Source organism: Oncorhynchus nerka, linkage group LG2 (assembly GCF_034236695.1).
Source record: "Oncorhynchus nerka isolate Pitt River linkage group LG2, Oner_Uvic_2.0, whole genome shotgun sequence".
Taxonomy (NCBI): Eukaryota; Metazoa; Chordata; class Actinopteri; order Salmoniformes; family Salmonidae; genus Oncorhynchus; species Oncorhynchus nerka.
The window spans coordinates 75,249,200-75,272,302 of NC_088397.1; the positions used below are offsets into that span (position 1 = coordinate 75,249,200).

The following is a 23,103-nucleotide window of genomic DNA, read 5'->3' on the forward strand; positions in this document are numbered from 1 at the left end:
GAACACTCCCTCAAAACATGTGGCATTGTGTTATGTGACAAAACATTTGTGGCTTTTTGTCCCCAGTTCACCTGTGTAATGATATACCACACTTATCAGGTGGATGGATTATCTTGCCAAATGAGAAATTATCACTAATGAGGATGTAAACAAATTTGTGCTAAACATAATAACAAAATGTGCTTATGGGCAATTTCTACAATTTCTCTTTTATTTCAGCTCACAAACAAGTATTACTAAGAAATTGCTTACATGCACATCCTAGAGCAATTTTTCTTAATCCTGGTTCCGGGGATCCAAAAGGGGTGCACATTTTCTCTAGCGCTACACACCGGATTGAAATACACAACAAATGTGAATCAGGTGCGTTACGTAGTGCTAGGGTTAAAAACAAAAAACATGATTTGGAAACACTACCCTTGACAGTTTTATAACTAACCAATAGCAGTAGAGAAGGACTTTGTCCAATATGCACCATGAATGTGTTCTGTGTTTTGGCACATTCAGCAACTAGAGGCCAGTCTGACAGAGTGATACAGTAACCCATTGGGCTTGGTAGGGTTATAGGTTAGGGGCTGGGTACATACAGTAAATGGACTAGCAGCCTTATAGGGTTAGCCCTGGGTCTAGACTGATAGTTCCTCCAGCTCATACATCGAGTTTAGATTCAGGTCATATAGTTAACCATTAATACACTGCTCAAACAAAATTGATAAAAATGTCCTATAAGGTCAATAAAGCTGATCCCGTGGTGTAATGGGCTGTCTGCTCACACAACATTCAAACAGAGAGTAGTAGCAAACACTCCCCAAAAGGTCTGAGTGGTGAAGGGAATGGATGAGTTCCTAGAAGTGGGGGAAAAAAGTCATACAGCTGGTCCCAATCCACTCCTTAACCATTCCCTTTGGCCCTTTACCCTTCAATGTCTGCAGATCTGAAGAGTCTGGCTAGGTATAAGCAGTGTAGTGGTGAAGGTTCCAAAAACATAACTTATACCTTACATACTGTATCTGCAAACATCGAAGGGTTGAGACCAAGAGTAATGGTAGACATTGAATTGGGACCGGTTTGGGATTAGGTGGTAAATTAGGGGTACAAGGCTTAGTCTTACCCTGAAATATGGGCAGAGCCCGCCACACATTGACAGGGCCTTGGCTGCAGAACTGACCAAAGGAACTCTCCAGGAAGAACAGAGGTATACCAGCAACAGCCAGCATGATGACATACGGAATGAGGAAAGCACCTAGAGACAGAGAGGACAGAAAACTTGACACTAATAACAAATGCAGGAATATGAGGTAGCCAGTGGATGGTGAAAGCGTATATGGGCTTAACTACAATAATCTGAAATTAATCTTTAAGAATGTTCTGCCATGGTCTAGTTTATAAGTTATTATAGGGTAGGATTCCCAAATAGGCGGCCTGCGGGACAGAGTTGGCCAGTAGGTGATTTTATTAGGCCCCCCAAGTTGACACTAATTATTTTGTGACATAAGACTAAAATCACCAGGAAATAAGCTTCAAGTGGTTTTAATTTAGGAAATCTGTTGCCATGTAAACCCACGCATAAATAGAGGCATGTGAGCTTATCAAGGTTTTAAATGATTCCGTTTTTTGTCAAATATGTGATCGGTTAGTTTTTTTGCGGTCAATTTGCAATGTTGAAATTTAAACTCAGTAATAGAAACGTCCATTTTCAGGACCCCGTCTATCAAAAATAATTAGTAAAAATCCAAATAACTTCACATATCTTCATTGTAAGTGGTTTAAAACACAGTTTCCAATGCTTGTTCAATGAATTAATGAACATGCACCTGTGGAACAGTCGTGAAGACACTAACAGCTTACAGACGGTAGTCAATGAAGGTCAGTTATGAAAACTTAGGACCCCAAAGAGGCCTTTCTATTGACTCTGAAAAATACCAAAAGAATGATGCCCAGGGTCCCTGCTCATCTCCGTGAACGTGAGGCATGCTGCAAGGAGGCATGAGGACTGCAAATGTGGTCAGGGCAATAAATTGCAATGTCCATACTGTGAGACGCCCAAGACAGCACTACAGGGAGACAGGACGGAGAGCTGATCGTCCTCGCAGTGGCAGACCACGTGTAACAACACCTGCACAGGATCGGTACATCCGAACATCACACCTGCGGGACAGGTACAGCATGGCAACAACAACAGTCTGAGTTACACCAGGAACGCACAATCCCTCCATCAGTGCTCAGACTGTCCATAATAGGCTGAGAGAGGCTGAACTGAGGGCTTGTAGGCCTGTTGTAAGGCAGGTCCTCACCAGATATCACCGGCAACAACGTCGCCATTGGGCACAAACCCACCCTCGCTGGACCAGACAGGACTGGCAAAAGTGCTCGTCACTGACGAGTCTCGGTTTTGTCTCAGGAGGGGGAATGGTCGGATTAATGTTTATCGTCAAAGGAATGAGTGTTACACCAAGGCCTGTACTCTGTAGCGGGATCAATTTGGAGGTGGAGGGTCCGTCATGGTCTGGGGCGGTGTGTCGCATCATCGGACTGAGCTTGTCGTCATTGCAGGCAATCTCAATGCTGTGCATTACAGGGAAGACATCCTCCCCCCTCATGTGGTACCCTCCTGCAGGTTCATCCTGACATGACCCTCCAGCATGACAATGGCACCAGCCATACTGCTTGTTCTGTGCGTGATTTCCTGCAAGACAGAAATGTCAGTGTTCTGCCATGGCCAGCAAAGACCCTGGATCTCAATCCCATTGAGCCCATCTGGGACCTGTTAGATTGAAGGGTGAGGGCTAGGGCCATTCCCCCCAGAAATGTCCGGGAACTTGCAGGTGCCTTGGTGGAAGAGTGGGGTACCATCTCACAGCAAGAACTGGCAAATCTGGTGCAGTCCATGAGGAGGAGATGCACTGCAGTACCTAATGGAGCTGGTGGCCACACCAGATACTGACTGTTACTTTTGATTTTGACCCCCCTTTGTTCAGGGTCACATTATTCCATTTCTGTTAGTCACATGTCTGTGGAACTTGTTCAGTTTGTCTCAGGATGTTGAATCTTATGTTCATACAAATATTTACACATGTTGCTGAAAATAAACGCAGTTGACAATGAGAGGACGTTTCTTTTTTTGCTGAGTTTATAACTATGTTCCAGCCCCCGACCATCTGCTCAAGGAAAGAAAATAATAATAATTGGCACACGGCTGAATGCAACCGGGGACCCGTTATAGGGTATTGAGTTACTATTGAACAGGTGTGTCATTAGTGCACACTAAGCAAGCTTAGGTCACTGTGTATGTGTGTGTCAGTGGAGGCTCCTTCTCAGATGAAGGGGAGGACCAGCCTACTCAGTGAATTTCAGAAAAACCTAATGTCAACATAAGATAAAACTATACTAAATATATTAATTTTAACAAAATTATTAAAACACTGTTTTGCAATGAGGGTCTACAGTAGCATCAACAGCACCTTCTAGGGTAGAAGAATAATAGTGTAGGTGGAGGAAAAATATATTTTCCATCCTCCTCTTGGTACATTGACTTCAATACAAAACCTAGGAGGCTCACGGTTCTCACCCACTTCCATAGACATACACAGTAATTATGACTACTTCCGGAGAGCTCTTGCAGCATGAATTGACATGTCCATCCAATCAAATGATCAGATAATTAATCTGGTACTGAAAGCAGAAGCTACAGCTAGCTAGCACAGCCGTGCATCAAGTGTGGTGTGTTGTTGACTCAGAATGACAATATTTAACAGTTTTAAACATATTATTTTCTTAAATTAAGGATAAGCAGTTCATTACCTTTCACTCACTTAGCTAGCTAAGGCAGCTAATATAGCCTACTCAACAACCTGACTCAAACAGCGAGGAATGCCATTTATGTTAGCTAGCTGGCTAAGGCAATCCAACACTGCAACTCTTCCAAGTCAAGGTAAGCTTTCGGTTTTAGTAATGTACTGCCGCCGGTGCCTGCCAGTCTAACTGCTAGCTGTACACATAGATTGGATTGTGGGTTTACTAATGCGTTAGTTCTAGTAGGCCTAGCTATGTTGACTATGACAATAGCAAATATGGTATGTTTACATGCACACTAATAATTTCATATTAAACTGGTTATGGCACTAGGGAGATTATGCAATTAAAAAATGTAAAAAGGCATTCCAGCAGTGTATTTGTTCTGTGCCTGTGCTTGCACCTGCCAAGCGAGCCTCCCTCTTTAGGGCTAGTGAAGTGTGTTGGGCGCAACAATGTACAATACTGTTCAAAAGTTTGGGGTCACTTAGAAATGTCCTTGTTTTTGAAAGAAAAGCTCATTTCTTTTGTCCATTAAAATAATATCAAAATGTTCAGAAATAAAGTGTAGACATTGTTAATGTTGTAAATGACTATTGTAGCTGGAAACGGCAGATTTTTTTATGGAATATCTACATAGGCGTACAGAGGCTACATAGGCTCCTATGTTACAATGGCACATTGTGTTAACTTATCCAAGTTTATCATTTTAAAAGGCTAATTAGTCATTAGAAAATACTTTTGTAATTATGTTAGCACAGCTGAACTTCTTTAGTGCTGACTAAAAAAGCAATTAAACTGGCCTTCTTAAGACTCGTTGAGAATCTGGAGCATCAGCATTTGTGGGTTCAATTACAGGCTCAAAATGGCCAGAAACAAATAACTTTCTTCTGAACCTCAGTCTGTTCTTGTTCTGAGAAATGAAGGCTATTCCATGTAAGAAATATCCAAGAAACTGAAGATCTGGTATAACGCTGTGTACTACGCCCTTCACAGAACAGCGCAAACTGGCTCTAACCAGAATAGAAAGAGTGGGAGGCCCTGGTGCACAACTGAGCAAAAGGACAAGTACATTAGTGTCTAGTTTGAGAAACAGATGCCTCACAAGTCTTCAACTGGCACATTCATTAAATAGTACCCTCAAATCAAAATCCAATTTTATTGGTCACATACACATGGTTAGCAGATGTTAATGCAAGTGTAGCGAAATGCTTCTGCATCTAGTTCCGACCATGCAGTAATATCTAACAAGTAATCTAACAATTTCACAACAACTACCTTATACACACAAGTGTAAAGGAATGAATGAGAATATGTACATTTAAATACATGGGTGAGCGATGGCCGAACGGCAAGATGCAGTAGATGGTATAGAGTACAGTATATACATATGAGATGAGTAATATAAGCATTATATAAAGTGGCATTGTTTAAAGTGACTAGTGAGACATTTATTACATCCAATTGTTATTATTAAAGTGGCTAGAGATTTGAGTCAATATGTTGGCAGCAGCCACTCAATGTTAGTGATGGCTGTTTAACAGTCTGATGGCCTTGAGATATAAGCTGTTTTTCAGTCTCTCGGTCCCAGCTTTGATGCACCTGTACTGACCTCGCCTTCTGGATGATAGCGGGGGGAACAGGCAGTGGCTTGGGTGGTTGTTGTCCTTGATGATCTTTTCGGTCTTCCTGTGACATCGGGTGATGTAGGTGTCCCGGAGGGCAGGTTGATTGTGCCCAGTGATGGTAGTGAGGTCTGCACAACGCCTCTGGAGAGCCTTGCGGTTGTGGGCGGAGCAGTTGCCATACCAACTTTTTGCCTCTGTAAAAGTTTGTGTTTTTGGTGACAAGCCAAATTTCTTCAGCCTCCTGAGGTTGAAGAGGCGCTGTTGCGCATTCATCACCATGCTGTCTGTGTGGGTGGACCATTTCAGTTTGTCCGTGATGTGTACTCAGAGGAACTTAAAAACTTTCCACCTTCTCCACTACTGTCCAATCGATGTGGATAGAAGGGTGCTCCCTCTGCTGTTTCCTGAAGTCCACAATCATCTCCTTTGTTTTGTTGATGTTGAGTGTGAGGTTATTGTCCTGACACTACACTCCGAGGGCCCTCACCTCCCTGTAGGCCGTCTCGCCGTTGTTGGTAATCAAGCCTACCACTGTAGTGTCGTCTGCAAACTTGATGATTGAGTTGGAGGCGTGCAAGGCCACGCATTCATGGGTGAACAGGGAGTACAGGAGAGGGCTGAGAACGTACTCTTGTGGTGCCCCAATCTTGAGAATCAGCGGGGTGGAGATGTTACCTACCCTCACCACCTGGAGGCGGCCCGTCAGAATTTCCAGGACTCAGTTGCACAGGGCGGGGTCGAGACCCATAGGTATTACATAGGTATTCCTCTTGTCCAGATTGGTTAGGGCAGTGTGCAGTGTGATTGCGATTGCATCGTCTGTGGACCTATTGGGGAGATAAGCAAATTGGAGTGGGTCTAGGGTGTCAGGTAGGGTGGAGGTGATATGGTCCTTGACTAGTCTCTCAAAGCACTTCATGATGACGGAAGTGAGTGCTACGGGGCGATAGTCGTTTAGCTCAGTTACCTTAGTTTTCTTGGGAACAGGAACAATGGTGGCCCTCTTGAAGCATGTGGGAACAGCAGACTAGGATAGGGATTGATTGAATATGTCCGTAAACACACCAGCCGGCTGGTCTGCGCATGCTCTGAGGACGCGGCTGGGGATGCCGTCTGGGCCGGCAGCCTTGCGAGGGTAAACACACCAGCCAGCTGGTCTGCGCATGCTCTGAGGACGCGGCTGGGGATGCCGTCTGGGCCGGCAGCCTTGCGAGGGTAAACACGTTTAAATGTTTTACTCACGTTGGCTGCGGTGAAGGAGAGCCCGCAGGTTTTGGTAGCGGGCCATGTCGGGGGCACTGTATTGTCCTCAAAGCGAGCAAAGAATTTGTTTAGTTTGCCTGGGAGCAAGACATCGGGGTCCGCGATGGGGCTGGTTTTCTTTTTGTAGTCTGTGATTGACTGTAGACCCTGCCACATACCTCGTGTCTGAGCCGTTGAATTGCGACTCTACTTTGTCTCCATGCTGACGCTTAGCTTGTTTGATTGCCTTGGAGGGAATAGCTAAACTGTTTGTATTCGGTCATGTTTCGGGCCGCCTTGCCCTGATTAAAAGCAGTGGTTCGCGCTTTCAGTATTGCTTGAATGCTGCCATCAATCCACGGTTTCTAGTTGGGGAAGGTTTTAATTGTTGCCGTGGGTACAACATCACCGATGCACTTGCAAATAAACTCGCTCACCAAAACAGCATATACATCAATGTTGTTCGACGCTATCCGGAACATATCCCAGTCCACGTGATCAAAGCAATCTTGAAGCATGGAATCAGATTGGTGGGACCAGCGTTGAACAGACCTGAGCACGGGCGTTTCCTGTTTAAGTTTCTGTCTATAGGCTGGGAGCAACAAAATGGAGTCGTGGTCAGAATTACCGAAAGGAGGGCGAGGGAGGGCCTTGTATGCATCACGGAAGTTAGAGTAACAATGATCCAGAATTAGTCCAGCCCGGGTCGCGCATTCGATATGCTGATAAAAATTTAGGGAGCCTTGTTTTGATCCATTGTCCTGGGTGGTGGACCAAACAGAGGATCCGCTTCGGGAAAGCCGTGTTCCTGTCTCAACATCAACAGTGAAGAGGCAACTCCGGGATGCTGGCCTTCTAGGTAGAGTTGCAAAAGAAAAAGCCATATCTCGGACTGGCCAATAAAAAGAAAAGATTAAGATGGGCAAAAGAACACAGACACTGGACAGAGGGAACTCTGCCTAGAAGGTCAGCATCCCAGAGTCGCCTTTTCACTGTTCTGGTTAGGGCCAGTTTGCTTTGTTCTGTGAAGGGAGTAGTTCACAGCACTGTACCAGATCTTCAGTTTCTTGGCAATTTCTCACATGGAATAACCTTCATATCTCAGAACAAGAATAGACTGAGTTTCAGAAGAAAGTTATTTGTTTCTAGCCATTTTGAGCCTGTAATCGAACCCACAAGTGCTGATGCTCCAGCTACTCAAGCAGTCCAAAGAAGGCCAGTTTTATTCCTTCTTTAAATCAGAACAGGTTTTCAGCTGTGCAAACATAATTGCAAAATAGTTTCCTAATGATCAATTAGCCTTTTAAATTGCTAACTTTGATTAGCTAACACATTGTGCCATTGGAACACAGGAGTGATGACTATCCACAATAGTCGCATTATTGTATGCATGTAACCGCACTCGATGTAGGCTGTGCAGTGGTTAGCAGTTAGGGTATGAAGGTTTGACTTAGATACGTTATTTTCACCTGGCCACAGACAGCTGTTGTGTTGTGCACTTAACACCAAGGGAAAAGGTGAGAGGAGAGAGAGCGGAGATCCGAGAAGGAATTATTCAACAAGCAAGTGATGATGCTGTATGTGCCTGCTATGAAGGTGAACAGGTGATCAGGGGTGGATTCATTTCACCCATTCTGTTGCAAAACATTTCTTAAACAGAAGGAAACGGAACAAAACGGGATGAAAGTATCAGAATTTGTCCAATAGAAACTCTACTTTTAGATGTTCCGTGTTGCCACTGTTTTGACTAGTGACTACAGCCTAGATCAGCTAGATGATGGCAAGAGTGTGCAAGGCGGTATTGAATGTGTCACCATCCGTCACCTTGATTACTCCAATTTGTCTCTCAACCTGTGTACCTATGTTATAAACTTTCATTCGTAGGCTAGGTTGTAGCAACCTCATGATGGGTATTGGGCAAATTAGAGTATCATATAATAGACTAAACATTGAGCTGGGTGAATGGAGTATGAATGACAGTCATCCAATAGGCTGTAATAGAAATTAGGCCATGCTCAAAAATAATCATCCCTAATCTTAAACTGCACCGAGAGCCACTGGTGTGTGTGTGTGTGTGCGCACAGGTGTCCCCACCTACCTCCTCCATTCTTATAGGCCAGGTAGGGGAACCTCCATACATTCCCCAGACCCACAGCATAGCCAATCATAGACAACATGTACTCCCTCTTATTGGTCCAGTTCCCCCGGTCAATATTCTCATCATTGCTGCCCACATGGGAGTCCTGCTGCTGCTTCTCATGGTCATCCTTAACCTGTATCACAGACAGATAACGCAAGCACGCACATAGTAAGTGAGAGCATATTTCATAAAGCTTAGAAGTCAATGTCAAGCCATTGTTACACACTGGAATTGGTTTTTATTCATTTACAGTGAATAGCATCCCAACCGTGACAGAGAAGTAGGCTATACAGTTAAATTCTCCATTCCAGATGAATTAGAATTCTACCTGTTTGTAATTTGGACCGCGCAAATAATAGCATATTTACCCATTAATCGCTTCATACATTTTAAGCGTTTATCTTTATAAGTAGGCTAATCTCCCCAATTAAATAAATAAAAAGACAGTCGTCAGAATGAAGTTGCTTTGGTCAAAATATCGTTCCTCCCGCCAACAACCATGACTTAATTAACTGTTACACCAAGACAGTTGCATATCATCCTACCGTGTCAGTGGCCGCGGGGTTTGTAAATATTACGTCTGTGAAACTGCTCCAATATTTCCTCATTTTGCTGCTGTTTGTCACATTACGAAGTGATGTGATGAGAAGCGTTTGTTTGGGACAGACAGGTACACAGTTATTTAAACTCCCTTGAGCCTGAGTGACACGCTCGTCTCTCTAGCCAATCGCCGCTCTGATCCCAGAATCACCTGCATTACCCGCGTACCAAATTATAGTTTGAGTGAAACGTTTGAAACCGCGTGCGCCCGCATGCGTGTGTGTGCATGTGCGCGTGCGTGTTTCCAACCAGAGTGCTAAGACATACTGTACCTATAGTATTTTCTTGTAAATAGACCTAAATCGTTCATTATTTTGTCCTCGTTCAGATATGACTAACTATTTCCAATGGTGTAAAAAGTACCCAATTGTCATACTTGAATAAAAATAAAGATATCTTAATATAAAATTACTAATGTAAAAGTAAAAGTCACGCAGTAAAATACAACTTGAGTAAATGTCTAAAAGTATTTGGTTTTAAATATACTTAAGTATCAAAAGTAAATGTAATTGCTAAAATATTAATTATTCCACATTCCTTATATTAAAACCAGAAGGCACAATATTCTTGTTTTTTATTTATTTACAGATAGCCAGGGGCACACTCCAACACTCAGACATCATTTACAAACGAAGCATTTGTGTTCAGTGATTCTGCCAGATCAGAGGCAGTAGGTATGACCAGGAAGGCTCTCTTGATAAGTGTGTGAAATTGACCATTTTCCTGTCCTGCTAAGCATTCGAAATGTAACTATTACTTTCGGGTGTCAGAGACAGTGGAGTGAAAGTAAAAGTTGTCAAAACTATAAATATTAAAGTAAAGTACAGATACCCGCAAAAACGACTTAAGTAGCACTTTAATAAGTAGTTTTACTTAAGTACTTTACACCACTACTTTTTAAGTAGTTGCACTTAAGTACTTTACACCACTGACTATTTCTAGTGGGTTTATTCTATCAATGCCAAACAAAACAGGTTACCTATCATTTTTGTCAAGTGCGTTGTAGTTTTTTTCTTTGTGTGAGTATGTGCTTATGTGTGTGTATGTGTGTGTCTGCATGTGCATGTGTTTTGGATGCATGTGTGGATCTGTGTGTGTGGATCTGTGTGTGTGTGTGTGTGCCTTAGACCACAATGTTACTATTAAGGAGCCTACTCCTTTAAAGTCCAAATAACTTATATGTTATATGAGGTAAACTGGCTCTGTCAGCAAAAACAGCCAAACATTCCATCTAAATGTCAATCGATTCTCAATAGTGATACGGTTCTAAAACATAAAGCCCTCTATTTTCATATCACATAAAAAATAATTTTGCAAATGCAACATAAACACTTACTGTACACTGTTTTAACCGGTTTTAACACAGTTGAAGCTGACAGTATTTTCTGGCATCCTTCTTCCAATTGGTTGCCTCTGTCTTCCGTCGGTCTTCCTTTGACAAGCGCTGTAACATGGAAATATGGCCGTGGGGGAACTCTCACCCTATAAAGGTGTGTAGTAATTGAACCTTTTGGTTTATGAAAAACTTTCTTGATTATATGACAGTAAATACCCAAAGGTTTCCAAAGCCCTATCATAAGCAAGGGTTTCAACATGTAGACAAAGTGTTGGGAATATTGTACACAGTCCTGCACCATCGTCAATGTTTCAGCTGAGAACCACAGAGGGAGCCCTCTTTGTTAAACAAAAGCTAGTGTGTGCCTATGTCACAGGATCTGATAGTTGTTGAGAATCATCTTGTAAAAGCATACCTGCCTCACAAACAAATCTGGGTTGTGTGTTCTGTGTGACTGCCATGGGTTAGCTGATTTCCTGGTATGTTTTTAAAAACATACTGATGGTGTTTTATGAATAATGTAGTGATGCATTGCAACAGTATTGGAAACAATAAGAGAAGAAGGTGTTTTTTCTGGACTCTTTTGACTGATTCTATTGTATTAGGGGATAGTGTCATATCTGTCTCTAAAATAACTGTTCTCAAATATTAAGATATGTCATATCACTTTGGTGATGTATAACTAACTGTTTTACACCATCACTAAATACACCAACTTAGTTGCCGGGGACAATGCACATTTGTTTTCACATTCATTAGAAGGTATTTTGGTATTTTATTAGCGAAAGCAGCAAGTACTCTTCCTGGGTTCCACACAAAACATGAAATAATACAAAACATTAATAGACAAGAACAGAACTACATATATTTAACCCTCCCGTGGTCCTGGGTCAGGGTGACCCAGGTCCTGTGTGTGGAGGGCTCCCCTTTCTGTGCTCTGTGCTCGCGGGTCAGAGCGACCCAGGCCCTGTGTTTCCAGGGCTCCCGCTCTGCGCTGGCGGGTCAGAGCGACCGTGCCAGCCACTGGCGAGGCGTGTGCCTTTGAGCGTAGTAGAGAGTCTGCGAGTGTGGCGAGGCTGTGCCCGGCTCCCCGCTCTGCTCTCTGCTCTCTTCGCTCTGCGCTCAGAGCGACCCTGCCAGCCACTGACGAGGCATGTGCCGTCGAGCGTAGTAGAGAGTCTGCGAGTGTGGCGAGGTTGTGCCCGGCTCCCCGCTCTGTGCTCTGTGCTCTGGGCTCGCCGCTCTGCGCTCTTGGGTCAGAGCGACCCTGCCAGACGCTGCACAGGTCCGGACGTGCCCCGCTGTGTGCTAGAGAGCAGCCGAGTGTTCTTGTTGCGCTCTGCGCTCGTGGCTCAGAGCGACCCAGGCCCTGTGTTTCCAGGGCTGGCGCTCTGCGCTCCTGAGTCAGAGCGACCCTGTCAGCCACTGGCGAGGCGTATGCCGTCGAGCGTAGTAGAGTGTCTGCGAGTGTGGCGAGGCTGTGCCCGGCTCCCCGCTCTGTGCTCTGCGCTCTGTGCTCTGGGCTCTGTGCTCTGCGCTCTTGGGTCAGAGCGACTCAGCCAGCCGCTACACAGGTCCGGACGTGCCTTGCTGTGTGCTAGAGAGCAGCCGAGTGTTAGAGTTGCGCTCGTGGCTCAGAGCGACCCTGCCAGCCACTGGCGAGGCGTATGCCGTTGAGCGTAGTAGAGTGTCTGCGAGTGTGCCGAGGCTGTGCCCGGCTCCCCGCTCTGCACTCGGTGGACCCAGCCAGCCCCTGCCGAGTGTTAGAGTTGCGCTCGTGGCTCAGAGCGACCCTGCCAGCCACTGGCGAGGCGTATGCCGTTGAGCGTAGTAGAGTGCCTGCGAGTGTGGCGAGGCTGTGCCCGGCTCCCCGCTCTGTGCTCTGGGCTCACCGCTCTGCGCTCGTGGGTCAGAGCGACCCAGCCAGCCGCTGCACAGGTCCGGACGTGCCCCGCTGTGTGCTAGAGAGCAGCCGAGTGTTGTAGTTGTGCTCTGCGCTCGTGGGTCAGAGCGACCCAGCCAGCCGCTGCACAGGTCCGGACGTGCTCCGCTGTGTGCTAGAGAGCAACCGGGTGTTCTTGTTGGCTTTGCGCTCTGCGCTCTGCGAGTCAGAGCGACCCAGCAAGCCGCTGCACAGGTCCAGACGTGCTCCGCTGTGTGCTAGAGAGCAGCGAGTGTTCTTGTTGCTAGGCTGGGGTGGGTCAACTGCTAGGCTGGGGTGGGTCAACTGCACACGGCTACACACGAGCGCGCAAGCGAGCCTCGAGCATTTTCGGGTCTCGGTCTCCCGCGTAAGCCGGCCGGCCGGCCCTACTAGAGAGGATACTAATATTGTCAGCGGCACCCACACCCACCCACACACACCCACACACACACACACACACACACACACACACACACACACACACACACACACAAAGTGACCGGCGCCCCACCCGTGCCAAGTGCGCTCTTCCCCGATCAGTGGAGCCGAGCGGCCATGGGCCGAGCGGCGTTTTACGGTCGCGCAGGTTCTAGAACAGATCTTGTCCAGCGTGGACCAAGAAGACTACTCGGATTGCCAGGAGGAGGAGGAGGAGGAAGAGGTTTCGGAAGACGAAGACGGGGAGGAATACAACCCCGAGCGCCGCGAGGTCGACGATGCCTCTTCTCCCTCTTCTGAGGAAGAGCAGCCCGAGGAAGAGCCGCCCGAGGACGAGCACGAGGACGAGCACGAGGACCGCGGCGAGGAAGAGATCTCCTCGGTCCCGTACCAACGGGAGCCGCCGTTGCTGTCGAAAAACGGCAAAATCGAGTGGTCCCCCGTGGCCTACGGCCGCCACTGCGGGCCCCTCGCGATCTGCCACGCCGGGCCGGACCAGACTCCGGGCCCCACGGCCTATGCCGCGACACAGGCCCGCGACATCGCGTCCGGCTTCCACCTGTTTGTCACACCAGCGATAGAAAGGATAATTGTGGAAATGACGAACCTGCACGGGGCCAGAAAATACGGCGATGGCTGGCGACCCATGGACGCCACGGACCTGCGCGCCTACGTAGGGCTGCTGATCCTAGCGGGCGTCTACAGGTCCCGGGGCGAGGCCGCCACAAGCCTGTGGGACGCCGAGAGCGGCAGGACCGTGTTCCGAGCCACCATGCCGCTCAAGGTCTTTCACAGGTACTCGAGGCTGCTGCGTTTCGACGACCGCCAGTCGAGACCCGCCAGACTCGCCACGGACAAACTCGCAGCCATACGGGAGGTCTGGGACCTGTGGGAGGCGCGGCTGCCGGCCCTCTACAACCCGGGGCCCGACGTGACGGTGGACGAGCAACTGGTCCCGTTCAGAGGTACTGTGCTTGTGCGTGCGCGTGCGCGTGTGTGCGCATGTGCTTATATGTCTATACAGAGAGGCAGTGCTGCCGTAGCAGCGGTACAAGCAGCGGCTGTAGCAGCGCTGGCAGCGTGTGTAACACAAAATTTGTCCCTTGGCCCCCGTGACACAGTAACCACACTAATCTCTTGTCCCCTTTCCAAAAGGCCACTGTCCTTTCCGTCAGTACATCCCCAGCAAGCCGGCCAAATACGGCATCAAGTCGTGGGTGGCCTGCGACGCCAAGTCCAGCTACGCTTGGAAGATGCAAGTGTACACCGGCAAGGCGGCCGGCGGAGGCCCCGAGAAGAACCAGGGGATGCGCGTCGTCCTCGATCTGACAACGGGCCTGAGCGGTCGCAACGTCACCTGCGACAACTTCTTCACCTCCTATGACCTGGGCCAGCGGCTCCTCGAGAGGAACCTCACCATGGTGGGCACGGTGAGAAAGAACAAGGCCGAGCTCCCGCCCGCGCTGCTCGAGTCCAGGGGTAGACAGGTCCTGTCCTCCAGGTTCGCCTTCACGCCCACCGCCACTCTGGTGTCCTACCTGGCAAAGGAAAACAAGAACGTGCTACTTTTGAGCACGCTGCACACAGAGGGCCACATTAGCGATCGCCGCGACAGGAAGCCGGCCCTCATCCTAGACTACAACTGCAACAAGGGCGGCGTGGACAACCTAGACAAGGTGGTCGGCACCTACAGCTGCAGACGGATGACTGCCCGCTGGCCCCTGGTCGTCTTCCACAACATCCTCGACGTGTCCTCCTACAACGCCTTTGTCATATGGCGAGAGATCAAGCCTGACTGGATGCCTGGCAAGCGGAACAAGCGCAGGGTGTTCCTCGAGCAGCTGGGAAAGGCACTCGTGAAGCCGCTGATCCAAAGAAGGCAGTATCTGCCCCGCACCGAAGCGGCGTCAGCGCTTGTCAAAGTCCTACAGAGTGCTACGGCGGCGGTGGCGGCGGCGCCTCGTGATCAACAGCGCGAGGGCCCCGCCGCTGGCACGGCCACTGCCCCACTCGTTGCCCCGGCCACAGGGGCAAGTAAGAGGAAGAGGTGTCAGCTCTGCCCACCCAAGAAGGACTCCAAGACACACACGGTGTGCTGCAGGTGTAAGAAATACATCTGCAAAGGCTGTTCACACGCCTACTATCACACTTGCGCACATTGGGCCTTTAGCCAGGACGGGACAGGGTGACCCGGAGGACGCGGGGACTAGACACAATACCAGGACAACGGGGAGGGTTAAAACATCACATATAGCCTACAAATCAGTACATACACACAAAATATCTAGGTCAAACAGGGGAGAGGCGTTGCGCCATGAGGTTATGCTTTATCTGTTTTTTTAAAAACTGGGTTTGCTGTTCACATGAACAATCACAGATGGAAGGGAGTTCCATGTAATCATGGCTCTATATAATACTGTGAGTTTTCTTGAATTTGTACTGGATTTGGGAACTGTGAAAAGCAGGGCCTAAAATACAATTTGTGATTAATTTTTGCACACAAATCCTTTGGATACAAAAATGTTCACCTACCCCTTTAAGGGTGGGAGGTTACTGTGGTAACACTGCTCCAGTCATTGTCTTGGCTTCCCTAGCTGTTGAAACTCAAACATTGAAAAAGCTTGTGAACAAAACAATGTAAATAGCCAAGAAACACCAGGACAAAGTCTCACTTCAGTAGATTTTCATTTCAAATGAATGAGACCAACTTTTATGGGTTGCGCAGCACTTCTAAAAATGAGTCTTTCACTCAGCTCTTCACATGTGCACAGCTCCCAGCCAGGCAGTGTTGCAGTGCAATGTGGAACAGGCTATATGATTCCTAGTTCTTTGACTTTGTGCGATGAATTGACCAACTATGAAGCTAAACGTCAGAAATACTTTGAAAACGGCTACTACAGCATTTATTTAGCAATACATGTGACCATACTTTACTATTTTTATTCACAAATGCGAGTGAAATGCTCACAGTGTGGAGCCTTGACCACCTGCCAACGTGTTACTTTTAGCCAAGAGAGACTTGCATGCATAATGTTGATATTAGCCCTCTGAATACAGTGAAAAGCAAAAAGTGCTGCTCTCTTCTCTGCCAGCTGCAGTTTTTCTTGTTATTTTTTTTGCAGCAGCTGACCATATGACTGGGCAATAATGAAGATAAGATAAAACTAGGATTTTCTTTATGGAATGTGGTGTCAAAAAAGAAGAGCATCTCTTTGTCACTGTCATTGTCTCCCCATCTTTACAACCATTGAAATAATGTGTTTTGAGCATGACAGTTTACAATCCAAGGTAACACTAAGTCATTTAGTCTCCCCATCTTTACAGCCATTGAATCTATATGTTTTGAGCATGACAGTTTACAATCCAAGGGAACACTAAGTCATTTAGTCTCCCCATCTTTACAGCCATTGAATCTATATGTTTTGAGCATGACAGTTTACAATCCAAGGCAACACTAAGTCATTTAGTCTCCCCATCTTTACAGCCATTGAAATAATGTGTTTTGAGCATGACAGTTTACAATCCAAGGGAACACTAAGTCATTTAGTCTCCCCATCTTTACAGCCATTGAAATAATGTGTTTTGAGCATGACAGTTTACAATCCAAGGGAACACTAAGTCATTTAGTCTCCCCATCTTTACAGCCATTGAATCTATATGTTTTGAGCATGACAGTTTACAATCCAAGGGAACACTAAGTCATTTAGTCTCCCCATCTTTACAGCCATTGAATCTATATGTTTTGAGCATGACAGTTTACAATCCAAGGGAACACTAAGTCATTTAGTCTCCCCATCTTTACAGCCATTGAATCTATATGTTTTGAGCATGACAGTTTACAATCCAAGGCAACACTAAGTCATTTAGTCTCCCCATCTTTACAGCCATTGAAATAATGTGTTTTGAGCATGACAGTTTACAATCCAAGGCAACACTAAGTCATTTAGTCTCCCCATCTTTACAGCCATTGAAATAATGTGTTTTGAGCATGACAGTTTACAATCCAAGGCAACACTAAGTCATTTAGTCTCCCCATCTTTACAGCCATTGAAATAATGTGTTTTGAGCATGACAGTTTACAATCCAAGGGAACACTAAGTCATTTAGTCTCCCCATCTTTACAGCCATTGAATCTATATGTTTTGAGCATGACAGTTTACAATCCAAGGTAACACTAAGTCATTTAGTCTCCCCATCTTTACAGCCATTGAATCTATATGTTTTGAGCATGACAGTTTACAATCCAAGGCAACACTAAGTCATTTAGTCTCCCCATCTTTACAGCCATTGAAATAATGTGTTTTGAGCATGACAGTTTACAATCCAAGGCAACACTAAGTCATTTAGTCTCCCCATCTTTACAGCCATTGAATCTATATGTTTTGAGCATGACAGTTTACAATCCAAGGTAACACTAAGTCATTTAGTCTCCCCATCTTTACAGCCATTGAATCTATATGTTTTGAGCATGACAGTTTACAATCCAAGGTAACACTAAGTCATTTAGTCTCCCCATCTTTACAGCCATTGAAATAATGTGTTTTGAGCATGACAGTTTACAATCCAAGGCAACACTAAGTCATTTAGTCTCCCCATCTTTACAGCCATTGAATCTATATGTTTTGAGCATGACAGTTTCCAATCCAAGGCAACACTAAGTCATTTAGTCTCCTCAACTTGCTCAACAGCCACATTATTCATTATTAGATTCAGCTGAAGTCTAAAACATAGAGAATTATTTTGACCAAATACAATTCACTTAGTTCTAGAGATGTTCAGGACTAGTTTAATACTGGCAACCCATTCTAAAACTGACTGCAATTATTTGTTTAGGGTTGCAGTGATTTCACTAGCTGTGGTTGCTGACTCGTATAGGGTTGAATTATCAGCATACATAAACACACAGGCTTTGTTTAATGCCAGTGGCAGGTCATTAGTAAAAATAGAAAAGAGTAGAGGGCCTAGAAAACGGCCGTGTGTTTCACCACACTTTATAACCTTTTAACATTAGAGAAGCATCCATTAAAGAAAACCCTCTGTGTTCTATTAGATCGATAGCTCTGAAATCACGATATGGTAGAGGTTGAAAAGCCTGAACAACAGGTTCTGGTCAATAATATAAAAGGCTGCACTGAAATCAAACAGTACAGCACCCCCAATGTTATTATTATCAATTTATTTCCAACAATCATCAGTCATTTGTTTCAGTGCAATACATGTTGAGTGCCCTTCTCTATAAGCATGCTGAACATCTGTTGTTAATTTGTTTACATAGAAATTGCATTGTCAAAAACAGCAAGCTGATTGGTCAGCTGTTATAACCAGTAAAATGTGATTTACCATTCTTGGGTAGTGGAATGACTTTGACTTCCCTCCAGGTCTGAGGATAAACATTTTTCATATGACAAATAGGAGTGGCAATATAGTCCGCTACTACCATCCTCAGTAGCTTTCTGTCTTAAGTTGTCAAGACTAGGTGGGTTGTCATTATTGATGGCCAACAATAATCTTTCTACCTCACCCACACTAACTTTACAGAATTCAAAATTACAATGCTTTTCTTTCATTATTAGGTCATTTATGCATGCATGTGAAGGCACACAGTTTGTTGTTGGCATTTAATGCCTAAATTTGCCTACTTTGCTAATTAAATAGTAATTAAAGTAATTGGCAACATCAAAATGTCTTCTTTCTCTTTGTTCAGTTTAGTCACATCCAGCCAGATGTATTCACTACTCTGTTTGCCTCGTCCCTCTCAACCATACAGCTTTTAAATTCCTTATCAATCCACGGGGCCTTAACAGTGCTAGCAGTTAATTTCTTAATAGGTGTATGCTTATCAAGAACTGGAAGAAACAATTTCATAAATTCATCAAGTGCAGCATCTGGATGCTCCTCATTACACACTATAGTGAGAAGCTTCCTCTTGAGCGGACAGCTTGATGAAAAGCAGTCTTTATTCAGGTCACCCAGAAAATAAATTCTCTGTTAACATCAAACACAATATCAAGCATAGCACATATATAGTTGAAGTCCGAAGTTTACATACACTTAGGTTGGAGTCATTAAAACTAGTTTTTCAACCACTCCACAAATTTCTTGTCAACAAACTATAGTTTTGGCAAGTCGGTTAGGACATCTACTTTGTGCATGACACAAGTAATTTTTCCAACAATTGTTTACAGGCAGATTATTTAACTTATAATTCACTGTATCACAATTCCAGTGGGTCAGAAGTTTACATACACTAAGTTGACTGTGATTTAAACAGCTTGGAAAATTCCAGAAAATTATGTAATGGCTTTAGAAGCTTCTGATAGGCTAATTGACATCATTGGAGTCAATTGGAGGTGTACCTGTGGATGTATTTCAAGGCCTAACTTCAAATCAGTGCCTCTTTGCTTGACATCATGGGAATATTTTAAAAAATCAACCAAGACCTCAGAAAAAAATTGTAGACCTCCACAAGTCTGGTTCATCCTTGGGAGCAATTTCCAAATGCCTGAAGGTACCACGTTCATCTGCACATACAATAGTATGCAAGTATAAACACCATGGGACCACGCAGCTGTCATACCGCTCAGGAAGGGGATGCATTATGTCTCCTAGAGATGAACGTACGTTGGTGTGAAAAGTGCAAATCAATCCCAGAACAACAGCAAAGGACCCTGTGAAAAATGCTGGAGGAAACAGGTACAAAAGTATCTATAGCCACAGTAAAATGAGTCCTATAACCTGAAAGGCCGCTCAGCAAGGAAGAAGCCACTGCTCAAAAACCACCAAAAAAGCCAGACTACGGTTTGCAACTGCACATGGGGACAAAGATCGTACTTTTTGGAGAAATGTCCTCTGGTCTGATGAAACAAAAATACAACTGTTTGGCCATAATGACCATCGTTATGTTCGGAGGAAAAAGGGGGAGGTTTGCAAGCCAAAGAACACCATCCCAACCGTGAAGCAGTGGGGTGGCAGCATCATGTTGTTGAGGTGCTCTGCTGCAGGAGGGACTGGTGCACTTCACAAAATAGAATGCACCATGAGGCAGGAAAATTATGTGGACATATTGAAGCAACATCTCAAGACATCAGTCAGGAAGTTAAAGCTTGGTTGCAATTGGGTCTTCCAAATGGACCATGACCCCAAGCATTCTTCCAAAGTTGTGGCAAAATGGCTTAAGGACTTAAGAACTGAAAAAGCAAGGCCTACAAACCTGACTCAGTTGCAGCAGCTTTGTCAGGAGGAATGGGCCAAAATTAAAAAAACTTATTGTGGGAAGCTTGTGGAAGGCTACCCGAAACGTTTGACCCAAGTTAAACAATTTAAATACAATGCTACCAAGTAGTAATTGAGTGTACTTCTGACCCACTGGGAATGTGATGAAAGAAAATAAAAGCTGAAATAAATCATTCTCTCTACTATTATTCTGACATTTCACATTCTTAAAATAGTGGTGATCTTAACTGACCTAAAACCGGGAATTTTACTCAGATTAAATGTTAGGAATTGTGAAAAACTGAGTTTAAATGTATTTGGCTAAGGTGTATGTAAAGGTGTATGGCCTATAGTAGCACCCCAAAAGAAGAGGCTTTAGGTGAGGCAGGTGAAAGTGGAACTGAGTCTGAGATGAGCAATATATGAACGTTATCTGATTTTAGCAAGTTATTGATTTCATAAACCTTATTTCTAAGGCAATATTTAATATGTACAATGTTTTGCCCTTTCCTGGGTAGCTTATCGGAGATAGACATAATATGAAGAAAAAAACAGAAAGCATGACAAGAACATTGTCAATCAGGCACTTTTGAGTATCAATTGGTGTATGTACTGTATATGTGATGTGGAGCTGAAGTTGCTGACCCGAAGCTCGGCTCTCTCACTGCTACAAGTATTTTGGGAGGAAGGGTGGACAATGAGCCTGTCATAGTGGATGTAAGCAATGTTCCCACGCTCTCTGGCAGCGATAAGTACTTTACACCTCTGGCGCAAATCGCTTCCGAGTAGTCCTGATTAAGGAAGAGTTCTTGGACCTCTCCAGAACAGCCATCTTGTCCTTAAATTTAAGTAATTTAGCAGATACTCTTATCCAGAGCAATTTACAGGAACAGTTAGGGTTAAGTGCCTTACTCAAGGGCATGTCAACAGATATATCAGCTAGTTGGTTTGGGGATTTGAACCAGAAACCTTTTGGTTACTGACCAAACACTCTGAACTGCTAAGCTACCACTATCGCTATCAGCCACCACCGATGTCAGGGAAGTGGTGAGAAGTATTGTTGATGTTCTCAGACTACCTGTAGCAGTAACAGCAGAGGCAGAGGAGGCGAGGCAGGGCCAGAGAGGATGTAGTCAGATATACAGAGATACTGGATGTAGTCTACTGTAGTAGGCCTACAGGTTGGAGGTGGTTCTCAGAGCTGGGCTGTATAGACAATAGTTTCTATGGCATCACAAATACACACGTATAGAGTAAACACGCAACTGGAATAATGTATATTAAGCTATCGACAAATGTAGTTAAGTACTGAGTTACCTCATTTATCCGTCATGACTGACTGTTGCACTGCATGATTGTTGTGTATGTGAGCAAGGGTGAAGTGAGTTCATTACTCATCTGCTGACACAGAGAGAGATGGTCACATTACAGTAGCAGCACTCTCATCATAGGATTAGAGGTTAGTTGGCCACACACACACTACATCATGTTGTTGCCATTGTACAGGACACTATATTTTTCCAGGACTGTGTTTTCAGAGATTACAGCATGGTTTCAGTCTTAAACAGTCATTTTACGGTAATCCTGACCGCAGAAAACTAGTAAAGACAACAGACATGTTACGCATCAAAATATTGTTAGTTTAAAGTTCATTGAGTCAAAATCAGGTTTTTGATGAAATTGGATGATATTTAAAGGAAACCAGATCAAAGTCTTCTTGGTCATGGAAACTTGGCCATGGAAACCAGATCATCTTGACCATGTTCGGTTATAATCTCCACCTGACACACCTGGTTCACACCTGGTTCCTCTCTAGGATTCTTCGTAGGTTCTGGCCTTTCTAGGGAGTTCTTTCTAGCCCCCGTGCTTCTACACCTGCATTGCTTGCTGTTTGGGGATTTAGGCTAGGTTTCTGTACAGCACTTTGTGACATCAGCTGATGTTAGAAGGGATTTATAAATACATTTTATTCATTGATTGTTTGATTTTGTTGTCCTTAAGCCATTTTGCCACAACTTTGGAAGTACGCTTGGGGTCATTGTCCATTTGGACAAGCTTTAACTTGATGTCTTGAGATGTTGCTTCAACATACCCATCTAATTTTCCTTTCTAATGAAGCCATCTATTTTGTGGAGTGAACCAATCCCTCCTGCAGCAAAGCACCCCCACAACATGATGCTGCCACCCCGTGCTTCACGGTTGGGATGGGGTTTTTCTGCTTGGAAACCTCCCTTTTTTCCCTCCAAACATAACAATGGTCATTATGGCCAAACAGTTCTATTTTTGTTTCATCAGACCAGAGGACATTTCTCCAAAACGTACGATCTTTGTCCCCATGTGCAGTTGCAAACCGTAGTCTGACTTTTTTTATGGCGGTTTTGGAGCGGTGGAATCTTCCTTGCTGAGCGGCCTTTCAGGTTATGTTGATATAGGACTCGTTTTACAGTGGATATAGATACTTTTCTACATGTTTCCTCCAGCATCTTCACAAGGTCCTTTGCTGTTGTGCTGGGATTGATTTGCACTTTTCGCACCAAAGTACGTTCATCTTTAGGAGACAGAACGAGTCTCCTTCCTGAGCGATATGACAGCTGCCTGGTCCCATGGATTTATACTTGGGTACTATTGTTTGTACCGATTAACGTGGTACCTTCAGGCATTTGGAAATTGCTCCAAAGGATGAACCAGACTTGTGGAGGTCTACAAATTGTGAGGTTCTTGGTGATTTCTTTTGATTTTCCCATGATGTCAAGCAAACGGATACTGAGTTTGAAGTTAGGCCTTGAAATAC

General features: G+C 44.9%; 2 protein-coding genes across 2 annotated transcripts in view; one reads left to right on the forward strand and one right to left on the reverse strand.

Annotated features, from left to right (window-relative positions):
- slc6a14 (solute carrier family 6 member 14) overlaps positions 1-9,529 on the reverse strand; it is a 31,054-nt gene extending 21,525 nt beyond the window's left edge. Inside the window, exons 1-3 of the mRNA XM_029682032.2 lie at positions 9,348-9,529; positions 8,761-8,935; positions 1,112-1,243 (exon numbers count right to left, since the gene is read on the reverse strand). Coding sequence (XP_029537892.1) covers positions 1,112-1,243; positions 8,761-8,935; positions 9,348-9,410 — 370 coding nt within the window. The 5' untranslated portion in view covers positions 9,411-9,529. The remainder of the gene's footprint in view (positions 1-1,111; positions 1,244-8,760; positions 8,936-9,347) is intronic.
- A 1,332-nt stretch (positions 9,530-10,861) lies between these two features.
- Positions 10,862-15,289, forward strand: LOC115116644 (piggyBac transposable element-derived protein 4-like). Its single transcript, XM_065021858.1, has 7 exons — positions 10,862-10,892; positions 11,693-11,993; positions 12,095-12,173; positions 12,288-12,500; positions 12,748-12,875; positions 13,203-14,065; positions 14,256-15,289. Exons 1-7 carry the CDS (start codon positions 10,862-10,864, stop codon positions 15,287-15,289), a joined length of 2,649 nt encoding a protein of 882 aa, XP_064877930.1.
- The last annotated feature ends 7,814 nt before the right edge of the window (positions 15,290-23,103 follow it).

What these genes read in the sequence shown, in the direction of transcription:
- LOC115116644 (XM_065021858.1), top strand. Translation starts at nt 10,862, where the DNA reads ATGGCCGTGGGGGAACTCTCACCCTATAAAG. An exon ending in CCCAGCAAGCCGCTGCACAG is followed by an intron (nt 12,876 to 13,202) that starts GTCCAGACGTGC and finishes TTCCCCGATCAG; the next exon opens with TGGAGCCGAGCGGCCATGGG. An exon ending in GCAACTGGTCCCGTTCAGAG is followed by an intron (nt 14,066 to 14,255) that starts GTACTGTGCTTG and finishes CCTTTCCAAAAG; the next exon opens with GCCACTGTCCTTTCCGTCAG.